General features: G+C 37.7%; 1 protein-coding gene across 11 annotated transcripts in view; it reads left to right on the forward strand.

Annotated features, from left to right (window-relative positions):
- The first annotated feature begins 11660 nt into the window (after window positions 1-11660).
- The window catches only part of LOC131070445 (protein MET1, chloroplastic), a 196101-nt gene continuing 190745 nt past the window's right edge, over window positions 11661-17016 (forward strand). For 9 of the 11 annotated variants that reach the window (XM_058005991.2, XM_059218385.1, XM_058005996.2 and 6 more), the window contains exon 1: window positions 11666-12262. In XM_058005991.2, coding sequence (XP_057861974.1) covers window positions 11835-12262 — 428 coding nt within the window. In that variant the 5' untranslated portion in view covers window positions 11666-11834. Of the gene's footprint in view, window positions 12263-17016 lie in introns of all 11 variants that reach the window. The other 2 variants (XM_059218383.1, XM_058005987.2) reach the window with 2 other exon arrangements.

A 17016-nucleotide genomic window follows, 5' to 3' on the forward strand; every position in this document is an offset into this window, starting at 1 on the left:
TTTAGTTCTATGGCGAATCCAGCTTTGTGATCCCCGCTTGGCAGGTTATCCCTTAATTCCAAAAAGTCAATGATGGCCTCATCGTTTTGGAAGAGGTCAAGACATGGGGGATTAGTTTGGTTCCATTCGATGAGTTCAGGGTGGATAATGGGCATTACTTCATCGATTAGGTTAAGTGTGCTAGATGTATCAGTGAGGGTTAAGACATTATGGTGAAGGTCGTTAATGGTACTCTCCCTGTCAGAATCAGGCGTAGGATGAGACGTAGGGTCTGTGGAAGATGTTTCCAGTTTAGGAACCCAAATGGTCTTTATCTGTGCTTCTCCGTAAGAAGGGATGTCTTTGCGTGGTGGAGGTGGTGATGTGTCTTCCTCATCTGAAGTGTTAAGCTGTACAGAATCAAATTCTCACTCATGTGAGTCGATCTCTGAGTCACTTTCCAGCATCTGATTACTATACCATACTGGGATGTCTTTTGAGTTAAATACTGCAGGTGTGATTGGTTGATGTACCTTTGTAGATGAAATGATCGGTGCTGCAGGAAGGTCGATGGGGATCAAGGAATTTGGTATAGGGAGTATCGGTAATATTGACTCAGTGGCTTCTACTGGAACTGCTGGTGCCATAGATGCTGCTGCGGGTTCTGATACAGTTGCTGCTGCTGATGGGATTACTGGTTCGATTGGTGGGATGATTGGCATTGGTGATAGTTGTGTTGGGGTTTTGAGCCTCGATGGGGTAGTTGGGATGGTGCTTGAGGCTGCTTTGATAATGAAAGGTGTCCTTTTTGCAGTAGGCTGACATAATGGTTTGCTGGGTTTTCCTTTGAATTTGAGCTTAGGAAATATCTCCTTTTCAAAGCCTAGGCCTGTATTATCTTTGGGCTTTAATTCTGGCAGCAGAGGTTCATGTCATCCTTGTTTGCAATATCCTAAAGCACGCTGACTATCATACCCCATTCTTTGCATAATGAGGAGGCCTTTGCCATACTGCTTTGTAGGAAGTTTAACTTTCGGTATATCAGTGGTGATGGGATCTTCATAGATCCATTTTGCTAAGTCATCATCTTGGGTTTCTTCTTCTTGACTCTTTCCAGGGATGAAAGGTGTCAAAGCACATGCTGGCGTGATCAGTGGTTGTTGGAGTAACTGTTGTGGTTTACCATGTGTTCTAGGAGAAGTGGACATTTGTCCCACACAAAAGAGTTGACTCAAGTTGTATTCCCCAGGACCTTCCTCTGCTATCTTCATCTTAAGCTTTTCTTGCTTGGGTATAGTGGTGTTTGAACTGGCAAGAGAGGCGGGACTTATATATGATGTGGAGGAAATGGCTTCTCTATTATTAGGAATGGTAATCTCTGGTTGATGGCTGATATTATGGCAATATGCAAAGGGATTTGCATCGCCCAATATTGTGATCTCTACACCGTTATGTGGGAACTTGATACATTGATGGTAGGTAGATGGAACGGCTTGCATGACATGTATCCAGGGTCTCCCTAACAGTAGATTGTATGGCAGAGGAAGGTCCAGAACCTGACAGATGATGTGTTTTACCACGGGGCCCACTTGAATTGGTAGTACCATAGCTCCTTTGGATGAACGCTCTACATCATCATAGGCTTTGATTGTGATCTTCTTACGAGGATCCACTGATTCTACTGCATATCCCAATGCTGTGACCAACTATAGTGTACAAATATTCAGGCCTGCTCCATTATCGATCAAGACCCGCTTGATCCTATGCTGGTTAATAAAGCCTTCAATGTGTAGCGAAGCGTTATGAGGTTGTTGGAAGGAAGAGTTGTCACTTTCGAAAAAAGTGAGACAAGGTGATGACTTGAGACTTCCAACCATGGCTTGAAATTGGTCTGTATTCAGATTTGCAGGGACTGACGCCTCTTGGAGTGCTTGATCCAAGATAGTTTTATGGGATGGCGATAGGTACAATAGTTCTAAAATGGATATAAGCGCAGGTGTTTTGTCTAATTGTTCCACAAGATTGTACTGCTTTGGGATGGAGGTGGTGCCTTGTGGAGCTGTCTTTATGGTGACCTTGCCACGACGTGTAACAACATTGCAATTTGAGTTGGGATTTTTGAAGGTTATAGTTGCAACTTGTTCACTGGCATCATACAAGTGATTTACAGTATAATTATACGTAGCCTGTGTATAATCAGTGGTATCAGTGCCTCTCCTGGAAGTGGAAGGACCCCTTTGATCTTGTGGTGGAAGTGGATTTTTGAACATCAGATGATCATTATTTGTTGTTTTTGGGTCATGTCCTTCAATTTCAATTTCTCCTCGGTCAATAAGATCCTGAATAAGATCTTTCAATCAATGACAATTACTTGTCTTGTGTCCTCTCCCTTGGTGGAAATCACAGTGTTCAGTATCTCGCCACCATGCGGGTTTGACCTGAGGTTCATAGTTTGATGTTTTAGGGAGAGTGACCAAATTTTGAGAAATGAGTTATCGCAATACTATTTCAATGGGTTCCCCTAAGGGAGTGTATGTGCGTTTTTGTTTTTGCTGACGAGGTCTTGGTTCATCGTGAGATGTGATGCGACTTTGATTTGAAGGAACATTTGTGTTATTCTGAGGTGGAGGATTCTGTCCTGCAAATCGAACCACAGGTTGTGCACTTTGTATAGTCCTGACATCCACAACCCCATCGTTGACGATATTTTTATTTTTGTTCCAGAAGCTTGGTTTATCACTATTGAAGCGTGGGTGAGGACCATCCTTTGGTTCATTATAGATTTTGATGAGTCCTTTCTTGATGAGTGTCCGTTCACACTTCAAACCCTTGGTGATCATATCATTAAAAGAGTCTGTGTCTTTGACATCCAGGTGAAATTCCATTTCTTCGTTTAAGTTGGAAATGAATATTTCCACTAGTTCTCGTTCAGGTAACTGAAGAGAACGCTTGCTAGACATTTGACGCCATCATTGCAGGAATACTGAGAATAGTTCACCTGGTTTTTGTTTGGTGTTGCACAGATCAACCATGGTGATGTCGCGTTCAATGTTATGAGAGTAATGAGCTAGGAACTTCTGGATAAGTTCCTCAAATGTTCTAATGCCACCTGGTAGTCAGGAAAACCATGATGTGGTTGTTCCTCCCAAGCTTTGGGGAAAAAGGTGCATTAGGTATGTGTCTTCATATGCCACTTCAAGACAAGCGGAATGAAATTCTCTAACATGATCACGGGGATCTCCCTTTCCTCTATATTTTTCAAATTTGGGTGTTTCGAATCCTCGTGGAAAGGGTGGCATATAAAGATTCCTATCAAAAGGATAGGGACAGATGTCATTGAGTGAGAATTGGTTAGTTTTGACACCACTATGAAGTTGTTGGGCGAGATTCTCGACTTGTTGCCGCAACATCTCCATTTCATTTGGAAGAGGAGGTGGTGGGTTACCTCAAGGAATGTTATATCTGATGTGATCTCTTCCTCTGTCCTCTTCATGGCAACTTTGTCGTTCTGATGCTTGTCTTAATTGGGCCAGATCAAAGTCAGAGGGGAGTTTTGCTCCTTCTTGAGCGAGCTCTAAAAAGTGAGCATCCACATTGCTCCTGAGTATTTCGTCAAAAAGTTTGTTAAAGAGAGGGTTATGCTGGGCCCTTTCTATTGTTGCGGGAGTGGGAGTACTTGGGTTTTCTTCATTTGCATTTCCTCCAAGTGCTTCTTGAAATTCATTGAGTTTTCCTCTTCTTCTTCTTCCATTTCTATTTCTCGTTGCCTTGATTGTGATCGGGTTTGGGCCATTTTGTTTACAAGCTTTTATTGAAGTTGTGTGAAAATGATGATGAGTTGTTGATGAAATGAAAGATTGATGGTTGGTGAATGGTGTTGCATGTAGATCTCTAGCACTTTTAAGGTAGATGTAACTGAAATTCCTTTTTTGAATTGCTTGTTTGTTTTTGATAAGGTTGGATGTGATAAGGTGTAGAGAAATCTGAGATGTGTTACAGATTTAACTACCTAGTAATGAGAGGATTCACTCATGAACTAGTTTTCACCTGTGTAGATGTGTCTCTTAGGATGAGCTTATCCTAGATGTAGAAACAATCTAAAAAGTGATGTGATGCGTTTGATTCAAGCAATATCTAAAAAGAGAACTTGGAGCAAGAACCTCTTAATGTTTTGAGAGTTGGAACGGATTGATGATGAAGTGATGATGTATGAGTAAGATAATGAATGAAATTTTTTTTAACTTCAATAAAAGCTTTGTGTCACAAATGGGACAAACTCTACTTCTTCCCTTTTGGGTGTTGGTGGTATTTCTCGAGCTATGTTGTATGTGATACAGACGTTTGGGAAAAAGTTGGGATTAATCTTACCTCCTTGGTTTTTGTGATAACTCAGAGCTCTATATTGCATAAAAGCTCTGCGGTTCAATGTCTCTGAATCAAATTCGTTTGTTTTGCCTTGAAGGTAGAGACGCATGTGACGCAGAAAAATTCTATGTGAGACAAAGATTTGTCTATTTAGATAGAAGAATTTTCTCCTTTTGATCAAATCCTTTGAGCTTAATGGTCTTCTTTTCAAGTTGATATTCTGATGACGCTTCTTCTTTCACAAGATGTGAAGAATGGTCATAAAATTTGACTCTTTGTTGTTTGCACTTTGTTTTTGATGTGTTTGGTTATTTTGAGAAATGTTTGGTTGGATGAATACTTTGTTTTCGGAAGTGATTTTTCTGATTTTTCTTTGACAAGAAAACAAAGCAAGCTCACAAACACAAGAATGTTGCCTAAAAAAGGCACAAATGAGTATGGGTCTAGATCAACCCAATCCTTGGACTTGTATATGACCCTTCCTTTAGATGTATTTTAAGGTGTATTTCCAAAGCCTGAAGTCGGCTTAATTTGCACTTGGTCTTGACTAAAATGAACACACTTCAAACACTTTTTATCCCTAAGGTCAAATGGCTAGTTGTGATAAATTTAGCCCACATCTTGATATTTCTTCGACTTTGGTACTACATACCTTATGAATCCCACCTTGGCAGGTAAGGATGTGATATACTAAGTCTTACACGAGCATAACAAATAGATGATCCCTATGATGGGGGAGTCACCACTTTTATCAAGCCACAAGTGACTTTTCAAAAAGCTATGTTTCTACTCAAGAAAATATGTATGGTGAGTATCTTGGGAGCAAAACCATCTATGCTCTTGCACTAAATTATATCACAAATATCCTCAATCAATAGAATGGGTGGGCTACTACTTAAAATTGTTTAGTCATGTTCGATGTTTTTGGACATAAGTTCATTCTGCAGTGACTCACTTAAGAGCCTTGTAACCAGTGGTAGGGCCCATTTGTCCTTTCGGCCAGTTACACTGTAGGAACAACTATACCCAAGGCTACAACTTTCGCTCACACCTGATTTCTATAGCGGCTCGAAGGATTTACCGCTCGAGGTCGTTCCCAAGAGTATCGATCCCTTGGCAGACCTCTCTTAAAAAGATAAAATTTGAGAGTTACTAACACTTTTCTCTTGCACCTAGGACCACGAGAGCCAAGGGAGAGGATAGTGTGTGTTAGAAGTAGGACCACTCGACCAACTCTTTTGCACAAGTGTGCCAAACACAAAATTCACTTGTTCCTTTTAACTTGTCATTGCAATGATTTTCTATCTATTTGGAGATGTTGCTCCAACAATCATGGTATTCTTTTTAATTTTAGAAGACAATTGTTTGAGTAAACTAGAATTTGAAAATCCTGGTTAACTTAATGAAAAACACGTTTGCATGAAGTAAAATTGCTTTAAAAATGAGACAAGTTGATTGTGAATTTTATTTGCACCAAAAATGGAAGTGTGGATTGTGAGTTTTATCTTGATGCAAGAAATAAAATTTGCCTTGTTGATTCTAAGCACCAAAAAAAATTGTTCCTAACTTTGCAAAAAAATAAATTTGCGTGTTTGTTTTTGTGATTCTTTTTAACTTTGAACAAATGTGATTCTTTTTAGAGCTCTAAATGAAAGATGTGGTTCTTTTTAAAACTCCAAATGAATGTGTAGTTGATTTTAACCCAAAAGGAAAATGAATTTATTTTATCCTAACTTGAAAGACGAAGTTAGAAATATGAACAAATTTATTTCCTAAGCTAATAATTGCTAAAAAATCCTATTGTAGGGGTTAGTTAAAACCTGCACAAAAGATAATTAGTTAGAAAAATTCGCATGTTTTGGTGGGCTTCTACAAGCCTAAAATTTTTGGTTTTTGGTTACAAGAAATTTTCTTACAACTCTCTGTTACAATAGCTCTACTCTGTGTGAAAACAGAAGTGCTATTTAACATGAACGAGCAACAATATAGACAATAGCGCTAAAGTATCAATTTGCGAAGGTGCTAAATTGAGAACAAAAACGCAAGAGAATGACCGGTGTGTCAATTAAAACATTCAAAAGTTAGTAGTCTTCAAAATGATTGCTCTTTGATTCACGTCGGGTTCACCAAATGATGTCATCGAAATGGGAACAAGGCAACAACAAAGTTCAATGTTAATAAGTTAGTTTCAACCATAAAAACAAAACAAAGAACTAAAAACCATTCCAAACATATCAAAAGAGATTTCAAAAAGCATGAAAGAAGTTTAACAAAATAAAAGAAAGGAGAAGAGCCTCCCTAAGATGCTTCCATGATGCCTTTCGATGCTTCTCCTTTGTTTCTCCCCTCTCAAAGTCCCAAATGAGTGTAGCTCTCAGCTTTTAGCACTAGCCATGGATGCCATATGGAGATTCAAGATGGTTGAATATGATAAGCAAATGCTATGCAAGTGTAGATAGTGATGCTATGAAAAAACTCTATGCTAATACCAATATAACAACAATACTCTAATGCTTCTCCTTTGCTTGAGGAGAAGAGTTCTATTTATAGAAGAAATGGGGAAATGAAGGGTTAAGATTGAACAATCTTAACAAGGGTTAGGATTGAAAGATATTCAATCCATGTGAGACTTTCAACCCAATCCCATGTTGACAAGTGTCACCATGAGGAGGCTTGAGAGGAGAGATAAGGAGCATTAAATGCTTGAGGGGACATGATGGTTACCCTAGTCAAAGAAATAAATGCTTTGAAGAGACACATGGGTTACATGAGGGTTAAGTTAGGGGTCAAAGTCCTTAACCATGGGTGCAAGTGGAATTAACCATTAATGGTCATGTAAGAGCCATAAGTGGTTTGGAAGACTTTAGAGGTTAATTTGTTGAACACACAAATCATTAATTGCTTTTCAAAGACTTTGGAGTCTTTGAGAAGTGACTCCAATTTGCTTAGGAATGTGATAATATTTAGGGGATGGATTAGTTTAATTAGGAAAGGTTTAGAAGAATCTAGAAGGGGTTTAGGCATGCAAGTGGATTTTTGTAGGAAAATGCAAGTGGGAGAAATTTTGGTATTTTCAATTAAAATAAAATCATTTATTTCAATTAAATGGTGTAATTTGCATTTGGGTAAATATTCAAATAAATATTAATTTATTTAAATGAGAAAAAGGAAGATAAAGCATTAAATGCTTGAAGACTTTAAGGGAAACCATTAAAGGCTTGAGAAGACTCTAGAAGGAAGCCATTAAATTTGAAGACTTTAAGGGAAACCATTAAAGTTTTAAGAAGACTTTAAGGGAAGCCATTAAGTTTGAAGACTTTAAAGGAAACTATTAAAGGTTTGAGAAGACGTTAGAAGGAAACCATTAAGTTTGGAAACTTTAAAGCCATTAAGTTTTGAAGACTTTAAGGGAAACCATTAAAGGTTTGAGAAGACTCTAGAAGGAAGCCATCAAGTTTGAAGACTTTAAAGCCATTAAGTTTTGAAGACTTTAAGGGAAACCATTAAAGGTTTCAAGTGGGTGAGGATAAATAGGATTTTAAATAAATAATTTATTTAAAATAGTTGTGCAACTTGCATTTGTAGGAAAATGCAAGTGGGTGGAGGATAAAGGTGATTTAAATAAATTATTTATTTATTTAAGTGTAAGAGGTGGGATTTTGGGAGAATTTAAATAAATATTAATTTATTTAAATGTGAGAGAAGATTTAATTAAATAAATATGATTTATTTATTTAATTAATGGTCTGAATTTGGTTAAGTGAATTAAATCAAATAAATTGAATAATTTATTTAATTAATAGGAGAAGAGGGTTAAGATGAATTAATTAAATATATTAATTTTATTAATTATTGATTGATGGTTAAATATTCAAATAAATACTAAATATTCATTTTAATTAAGTGGTTTATTTGAATATTTAACCATCAATTAAATCAGACTACTTATGATTAATGGTATTTGAATTTTTTATTTATACTATCTTCCACAAGAGCTCATCTTCTTCCTCTTTGTAGTGCTATATAATGCCACTGAAGGATTATTTTATTTCATATAGGATAATATCGTCTTCTCCCTTTTATTTCATTTAGGCACATTATCTTGAATTCTTAACACAGGGTGAATTATCCTTTTTGATCCCTTATCATATCCCATACTTGAAGCTCCAAAGAAACAATACTCACCTTTGAGATTTCCAAGTAGTTTGTTTTTTTCTAGTACAATTGCTTTATGAAACAATTGTAGATTGCCTATAAGTTGACTTGTTCAAACCTTGTGATTCACGTGTAAGTTGGTTGTGGTTGGATGCAAGTCAAGTCAATACTTTTTTCCATTTTTACTTATATTTTTCATGTCTCCTCAAAAGGCATGAAAACAACACAATTTTTTTTTTTAAATTTCAATTTCTCCTTAAATCTTGAAAACCCTCGTGTTCTTTTGCCTTGAACTAGTTGGCCCTTTTGCCATTATACTATTGCCCCAATGAGGCTCTCAAATCCTTATGAGGGTCTCTCAATCAAAGAGGAAAACATTTCAATATACCATTAATTACGCCATCTTCGTACTTTTTCTCCAACTTTCTATCTTCTATAAATATATATTTGATATTTATCTATTTATATCTAATTATGTAATTCTCTATAAATTAAATATTATATCTTCTACTGAATTTTCCTATTATTTATAACACCTTCCAAATAACGCTTGAAAGACTTTTCAAGAAGGAGAACATTCCTATTCACGGGCTTCGTAGTCATGAGCTTATAAATATAATCCATGGAGCATTTGCAGAATGTGAAAGAGCTAAGAATAGAAAAACACAAATAAATTGTTTTCCGGTCAATGCTTGGTTTGATGAAGAATGCAAAAAGGCAAGGAGAACTTTGAAGGAGACATATAATAAACGTATTAATCTCAAAGTTTATAAGTAGATTTTAAGAAAGAAAAAAGCTGATTTCATGGTCATAAGGAGAGAAGAGTTAATCTTCTTGGAAAAAAGAATTCCAAGCTTTTTTGGAAGGAGCTTTAGTCAAAGAAGAGACAAGTTGAAAACACTATTACTTCATCTCAATGGCTCAATTATGCAAAGCATCTTTATAAGCAGGATTCACAGGTTGCCTCCCCCCCTTTGGTCAACACCACCATTAAGCTTTTCACTGTTCAAGAGATCAAAATGGGTATCAAGAAGTCAGGTGCTGATAAAGAAAAAGACTTAGTTAAACTTCAAGCGGAGTATCTAAAGTGGGGTAGGGATATTCTTGCATCTCACAACACAAACATTTTCAATAGCATCATTCAACAAGGGTTCCCTTCTGATTGGACAACCGACTTAGCAATAGCTCTTTTCAAGAGTGTTTATGTCAGTAATCCCTCCAATTATAGAACCATTATGATAAATCCTTTGTTTGCAAAGTTATTTGGCAGCATGATAGAAAATTGAATTAGCAAGTGGGCAAAAAAAAGTGATAAACAGGCTAAAGGGCAAGCAAGTTTTAGACCTAAGCATTCCATGATCGATCATGGTATTACTCTAAGGAACATCATTGAAAAAGTTTGGGAGCAAAATGAGGAAGTTTTTTGTTGCTTTGTGGATTTCTAAAAAGATTTTGACACGGTCCCTAAAGATAAGCTTTGGAAAATAATGGAGGAAATAGTGGTTCCTATACATCTTAGGGCAGCTGTTCATAGGCTATATGAGGAGGTTAAAGTTAAAATCTGTACTTCAGCTGGCATCTCTGAAAGTTTTAGGAATGATATAGGGGTCAAGCAAGGGTGCCCTTTGTCCCCTACACTCTTTGATATATACATTGACAAATTTGAAGAATGGTTAAACCTTCAAGATGGGGATGGTGTTTAGTTGGGTGAGTTTGTGATAAGGCTCCTTTTGTATGTTGATGACATTATTTTGATTGCTAGGTCTGCTCTTGGCTTACAAGATCACTTACACTCTCTTGAGCAGTTTTGTAGAACAGTTGGTATGCAGGTCAACATTAGCAAGAGGAAAGTGATGGTTTTCTCCAACAAAAGAAAGAATAACCAGCATAAGTTCTTCTTTTAAGACAGTGTTTTGGAAGAAGTGGCAGGCTAAAAGTACCTCGAAATTGATTTCAACAAAAATCTAAGTTGGGAAGGTTGCAGAAAGAAGAGATTGATGGGAGGTTGGAAAGCATTATATGCTTTCCAAAATAGGTGCAGAGAGGCAGAACTATGGGATTGGAAGACTACCCAAACTCTCTTTGGGCTTTTAGTGTTTCCAGTTGCACTTTATGGCTGTGAAATGTGGGCCAACAACACCTTTGATTTACAGTGGAAACAAATTGAGCAGATCCAAAAGCGGTTGATTACAAACAAGTTCTAACTCAAAAGCTCAGTCTCGTATGATATCATGTTGAGTGAAGTGGGGGCTATGCCGATGGAGGCAATTGCTTTGGTGAGGCTCATTTGTTATTTGAAAAGAATTGAGCAAATGGATGAGGGTAGATGGCCTAAGGTCGTCTTCAATGACACATTATGCAAAAGAAAGAAGACTTGGATGCGACAAAATAGCAAATGGCTTAGAAAATGGGATATATAAATGAACATGTGCCCCACAAATAGCAAGGAGATAAAGGCGTATGTTATAGATAAGTTCCATGAGCGCACTTGGGGTAAGGCGCTAGGGAGAAAGAAAAAGTATTATATTGAAGAGTTTAATCCCTTGTGTAACCATCAACAAAAAGTGTACATAGGGGCCAATTTATCATGGAATGCCAAAATTCTCATTGCTCAATTAAGAACTAACTCCCATCAGCCCCGATGTGAAATTGGGCATTGGAAAAGACCAAAAGAAAATCGGGAGGAAAGAGTATGCATTTTTTGCACTTTGGGTAAGGTTGAAACAAAAAAACACTTCATTTTAGAATGTGACGCTTTCAAGGACAACACAGACAGTTATGAAACCACTCTTGCAGACTGCACTTGATATAATTTATTCAATGAGGGGTGTGTGGAGAGCCTAGGGGCTCTCATCATTACACTGCACAAGAAAAGAGGTGTAATACAAAAGTTGATTTCTGAAGGGGTCTGTCCCATAGGCTATACTTAGCCTCGTGGACGTTAAAATAATTTTTTCTTCTTCTTCATTTCAGTGAGGGGATTGTGAAGAAATGGGGGCACTCATCATCACATTGCGTAGGGGAATAGAGTTAGTTTGTGAGGTACTACTAAAAACATATAATTTAAAAAAAACAAAAACAAAAAAAAAACAAAAAACTTATTTAAACAAAGCATCCACGACATAAGAATTTAACGAGGTTGGCAAGAAAGGAAACAAACTACCTATCATTCATTCACGCCATTCGCCACAACCATCGGTATCCTATATCATGACGCGTGGCTCAAATTCAGCAACTGTTTGTGCTGCCGGGAAGTGGTGCTGCTGAGAGTGCCTTGCTTGCCTGCACTCGTACAATTTTTATGACTTTCACCTGAGCTGCAAGCGCCTAAGATCATGTTGGTGGCTCGATCTTCCTTCTTTTCGCAGTCCCTCTGCCTGCGCAAAGATGTGCACGGCTTCGATTCACCTCCTCCCATTCTCTGCACTTCCGCCAGGCCCAATTCAAAGCCGTGTACAGTCTTAGCGTGGGCAAAGAATGAACGCCTCCATTGTGTCCGACACATTGTCTTGCAGGCCGCCACTAGTGAAACAGGCACCCTCGGGTCGGAGGCAGAGTCAGAAGCAGCGGTGGAAGCAGAGGCAAAGGCAGAGGCAGTGGTGGAAGGAGAGGCAGAGGAATATGAGGTGGAAATCGATAAACCTTATGGACTTAGGTTTTTCAAGGGCTCTGATGGCGGTACCTACATAGATGCTATTGCTCCAGGCTGCAGTGCTGATAAAACTAACATGTTCACTGTTGGAGATAAAGTCATATCTACCAGGTATTTTCTGCTTCTTTTCCTTCCTTCTATTCAACTTGTCACCACAGATAATAATCTATACTGTCTATCCATTTATGTCATCATTGACTCAATATTGTCTGAGCATTCTTCTGTTTTCCTCCCTAATTTTCTTTTCTTTATAAGATTGAAAATTCTACAATGTCACGATCCTTGCTTCATTCTTTATACAGGGCTTTTGTACTGAACAAAACTTATTTCTGGTTGGCTTTTAATGGACCATTCAACTTCATAAGTAGACCCAGAGCCATTTAAAAAATGCTTGTTTTTTTCAAATTTTGGTGCTAAAATAAAAGGAGGAATATTGTTTTTATATTAGAAACAGTTAGCTGTTTCATTTTTCTAGGCCAGCAATTGAATTTTTGATTTGTTATATGCCGTCACCGAAGCTAGTTGCTAACTTTCTATATATTTAAAAAAAATATTTTATTCATAATTATTCAAGGCACTGCTAATATGTCTTTTTAAAATGGTTGGTAACTGGTAATGGTATGGTAGCCCAAACAAGAACAAAGGCATGACGGAAGGTATGCTAACAGCAAAAAAGTATGATAGGAATCATTGCAGCAACAAAAAGTATTAAGCTTAGCGGCAAAATACTATTTAATGCTACAATAAAAACGGATAACCACCATTGACCAAATATAGGTAAAAAATTCAATAGGCTGTAGATTTACTACTAAAGTTGCTTGGCTCACAAAGAGCCTCACCATGATTGTTGTATTCTTATCAAGTGTGACCTCCACAGATTAGCCAAAGCAGATTGGTTATTCAAAGCAGATGATTGAGTCTGGGTATGCTTCAAATCTCCAACCCAAAAGTAATACTTTTTGCCAAAAAAACAGTCTCCAGATCTAGAGAAAAGACATTCCATGATATACTCATATGAGAATGTTGAAGGCAACAACCTAGCAACAAAGGATATCTATCTCTGAAGATTACACCCTGCAAGAGAACATTGATGCTGGATAAAAGCAATTTTTTCCCTTTGTTGGTGTGTTTACAACATTACATGTATTGTGACTCTAGCCTAAGTTCTAGAAAAAAGTCACACTTCATGCCATGCTTAGAGTTGCTTACCTCTGGAATGAACATTATACATCTGAAAGAACAATAAGCACGTCTAGAAATTTTTATCAGTTTCTCTGTTTAGATATCATGCAAATCCAAATATAAAGTACTTGTTCTGTGTAAGAACATAAAAACATTGCATCAAGCTATACGCAAACTCAGTTCTTTGTGTTTGCTATCGAACCTCTAAATTGACTATAAAATGGTATCAAATTGTGGTAACGTGCTGACTCATGAGTACTTTGGACCTGGAAGGGCTTGGCAAGTTACATGTTTCTCAACTGGAAACTTGTTTTTTTTTATCAGTAATTGTTTCTTTATATTAATAATCAAAAAAGATTTACGAAGTCTGTATCAAGTCTGAATATCAAAATCTTCACAAAACAACCATTAACCTGAAACTCCTAGCCCTATCCGCCTAAAGTCTATATACTATTCTTTACAAATGGGCTCTACACCCCTATATAGCATACAGTATTGAGTTACTAACAGGACTTATCAATTTAGGAGCTCTGCTCCTACTCTGCAATATGCTTCCCACTGTCCTCTGATACCATTTCTCCCACCATCTCACCAAGTCCCCTGCTCTGGATCTCCGCATTCGAGGATGTGCCTCCCTGCAAGAATTGATGACGTTTCGAGCTGAAGGACCCAACATGCCTGCCGCGCTTCCTTTTGGGAGGAGAGGTTTCCTTGGCTTGCACCTGGTTTTCTTCCCTCAGCATCCACTTCGCCTCTTCATCTTGAACCATTTGGGCTTCCCTTGACTTGAGGAAATCCTTTATACCTTGTAAACCAATTTGGGCAAAAGCCCACCTAACTTCTTTGTTGCCATTGGCACTCCACAGTAGAAAGGGCCGAAGAGGTGGAATAAATTCGCCAACGTTTAACCAATCTCCACTTGGACACACAAACCCTTCCCCTTGATGTGCCATCCAATTAGGCTCGCTAAATCCCAACACCAATCATCCTTCACACAATTGTGCATAAGCCAAAAAACAGAGTCACTTGTCTCAAACACTAAACACTAGGCCAAGAATAGGGAGGCGATATTGATATTGATTCGATATTTGTATTGGGCCTTCAAGTATTCATCCCCCAAGACAATTTTCACCCTATTCAAAACGTTGGCTTTGTGATTTTGTAATGTCCCCTTTTTAGGTAATAGGAGATGAGTAAGGGTTGACCTATCATTCAAGTTCCTGTAGGTCAACGGTATGATTAGGGGACTCATTCTGAGGGTCATGGAGCTTTGTAGGGGCTCTGTGAGCCGTTTTGGACCTTCAGATGACAGTTCCTACTTTTTAGGGAGGTATCCTATTTTTTAGGGAGAACTAGTAGTTGATTGGATGACCACTCGGGGGACCAGGGAGAAAAGCAGGATCCTTTTGAGTAGTTACAGGTGTTTGGAGAGAGGTTCCTATTTTTTAGGGCGAGTCCCTACTTTTTAGGAGGAACTGCCAGTTTGCTTGCAGGACTCAGGCAACATTAGTGATCACGGTGCAGACGAAATTGCAATTTTAGCCCCAGATCTCATTTTATTAATAAATAAGAAATATATTCTAAGTTTGGATTTAATAAAATAATAATAAAGTGATATTATACTCACTTTATGGGGAAATAAGTTATAATAATTCATTGGCCCTCTTACCTAGGCGTTTTAGCAAATATAACCATAATAATGAAGGGGCCAAATTAAAATAATGATGGAGGCCCCTTGTGGTTCGATTTTCATCAGGAGGCATAAATAAAATAAAGTTAATTTATTAATAAAAGGGGATATGAAACCCTAATTCGAAATTAGGGTTAGAGTCGAAATAAAAAGGGAACTTGTCAATCATTTTGGCATTGAGTTGTTTATTTTTTGAGAGAATATTATCTTCTACATTTCTGCAATGAGTTTGGCAGAGTTCTGGAGTGGAATTGGGGACGAAAACCTCCATTTCTTGGTGATAGGACGAAATCCCTTGCACCAATCAGCAATTTGTTCAACAAAGGAAGCTCTTATCAGGTTATTAGAACCAAATTCAAGAGCTAATTGGAGTAATACAGCATCATTAGGGTCTGATTTTTAGATCTGAGCAGGAATAAGAGACATTTCATTGAAAACTGTGCCATTTTGGAGCCAGCTGTACAGTTCTCAGCTAGCCATACCATTTCAGTTGCCCTGGGGTTTCAATAAAAATAAATAGAGGGGTTTGCAGCTGGTTTTTTTGTTCAAAAATTATTGTCAGCAGTTAATAAGAAGATATCAAAGGTTTGTTTGGTGATTACATCATTTAGGAGCTATGTCAGCAAAACAGTGAGGAAAATTGGTCATCCCTGGAGATCCTGCCTGGCAAGATTCTAGAAATTGCACTGAACCTGAGATTTCTTCATAGATTTGTTTTTTGCAATTATCTTGGAGGTGAATTAAGCTCATTGGAGTTATTAGTTGCAGTTGGAAGGGCTTCTATCATTCTTTCTATCTATTCAGGCCAATAATTCTCCTTCAATCCTAGCGTTGGATGCTTGGTAGGTCATTATTGGCTTTGATTGTTGAAAAACAATTATTTATTTCCATTTGTTCATTGCTGTTAAATAAAATCAGAAGTCTACAACTTAATTTCAGTCAATTATTTTTTATGAATTTGCACTTGTATTCTTTTTTACATTGTCAAAGTTTCAAGCATAAACCTCAAAAAATTCAAAAAGCACAAAACTCTGCATTGAAAACCAAACCATTTTTCTCTAGTCAAAGAACTTGATTGAAACAACAAATTAGATTGTGCCAATATCTCAGTTGGCATCTTTCAGATTTGGAAGACATGAGTTAGGCGCTCATAAAAAATCCTTCCCTAGAATGCCACCATGGGTTTGGTGGTCTACAAGGAAAAGTTCGCCTGCATTGTGCCACCTTCCTTCACACAGAAATAGAAAGTCTTCTTCGCATGGGCAAATTTTGCTTTGCTTGGCGCCTAAACTCACAATGAAGTTTCCATCCATCCACATCAGTAATTAAAGACATCGGCAACCTGTCATTTGCCATGAAATAAATTTAGTTGAAGATCCTTAAGCCACCTCTTTGCTATGTGCGAACAAAGTAACCGTTGTAATTTAGAAACTTTCCTCTCGCATGTAGGAAATCAATCAATTTGCGATATTCTAGCAAAGACATCACATTTGCCAACCACACACAAGTTGATCTCCTTGGCTGCGTTTTCTCACACCTCCACCTCATCCAATCTGTGCCCATTACGATATGCAAGTCAACTTCGGACTTTCCCCCATGTCTTTTCGCACGCAATATAATAGCCTCCTGAGCATGACTAACAATTAATGCAATTCTCACGATCTATCCATCAACTTCATTAATTACAGCCTATGCCAACTTACATCGTCCCCCTCATCCCTTATCGGATAATTATATCCATTCAAATTTGAATTTGCTAGTTACTCAACCCACATCCTGTGACAACTCAAAGGCCATGTTAGACCACTTTACTTTATCAATTTGGAGGGAGAAAGTCTTGTTGGCTTGATTATTAGCATCGGTATTGCCCTCTCGTAGCACATGGGATATTTTAAATTTATTGAAGCTAAGCAACAATCTCTTAATGATCTGGATGACTTTATCTATTTTCCAGTTTTCTGCATGCCCTTTCGAAATTGCATTCACCATAATT

Source organism: Cryptomeria japonica, chromosome 3, assembly GCF_030272615.1.
Source record: "Cryptomeria japonica chromosome 3, Sugi_1.0, whole genome shotgun sequence".
In the NCBI taxonomy this organism is placed as follows: Eukaryota; Viridiplantae; Streptophyta; class Pinopsida; order Cupressales; family Cupressaceae; genus Cryptomeria; species Cryptomeria japonica.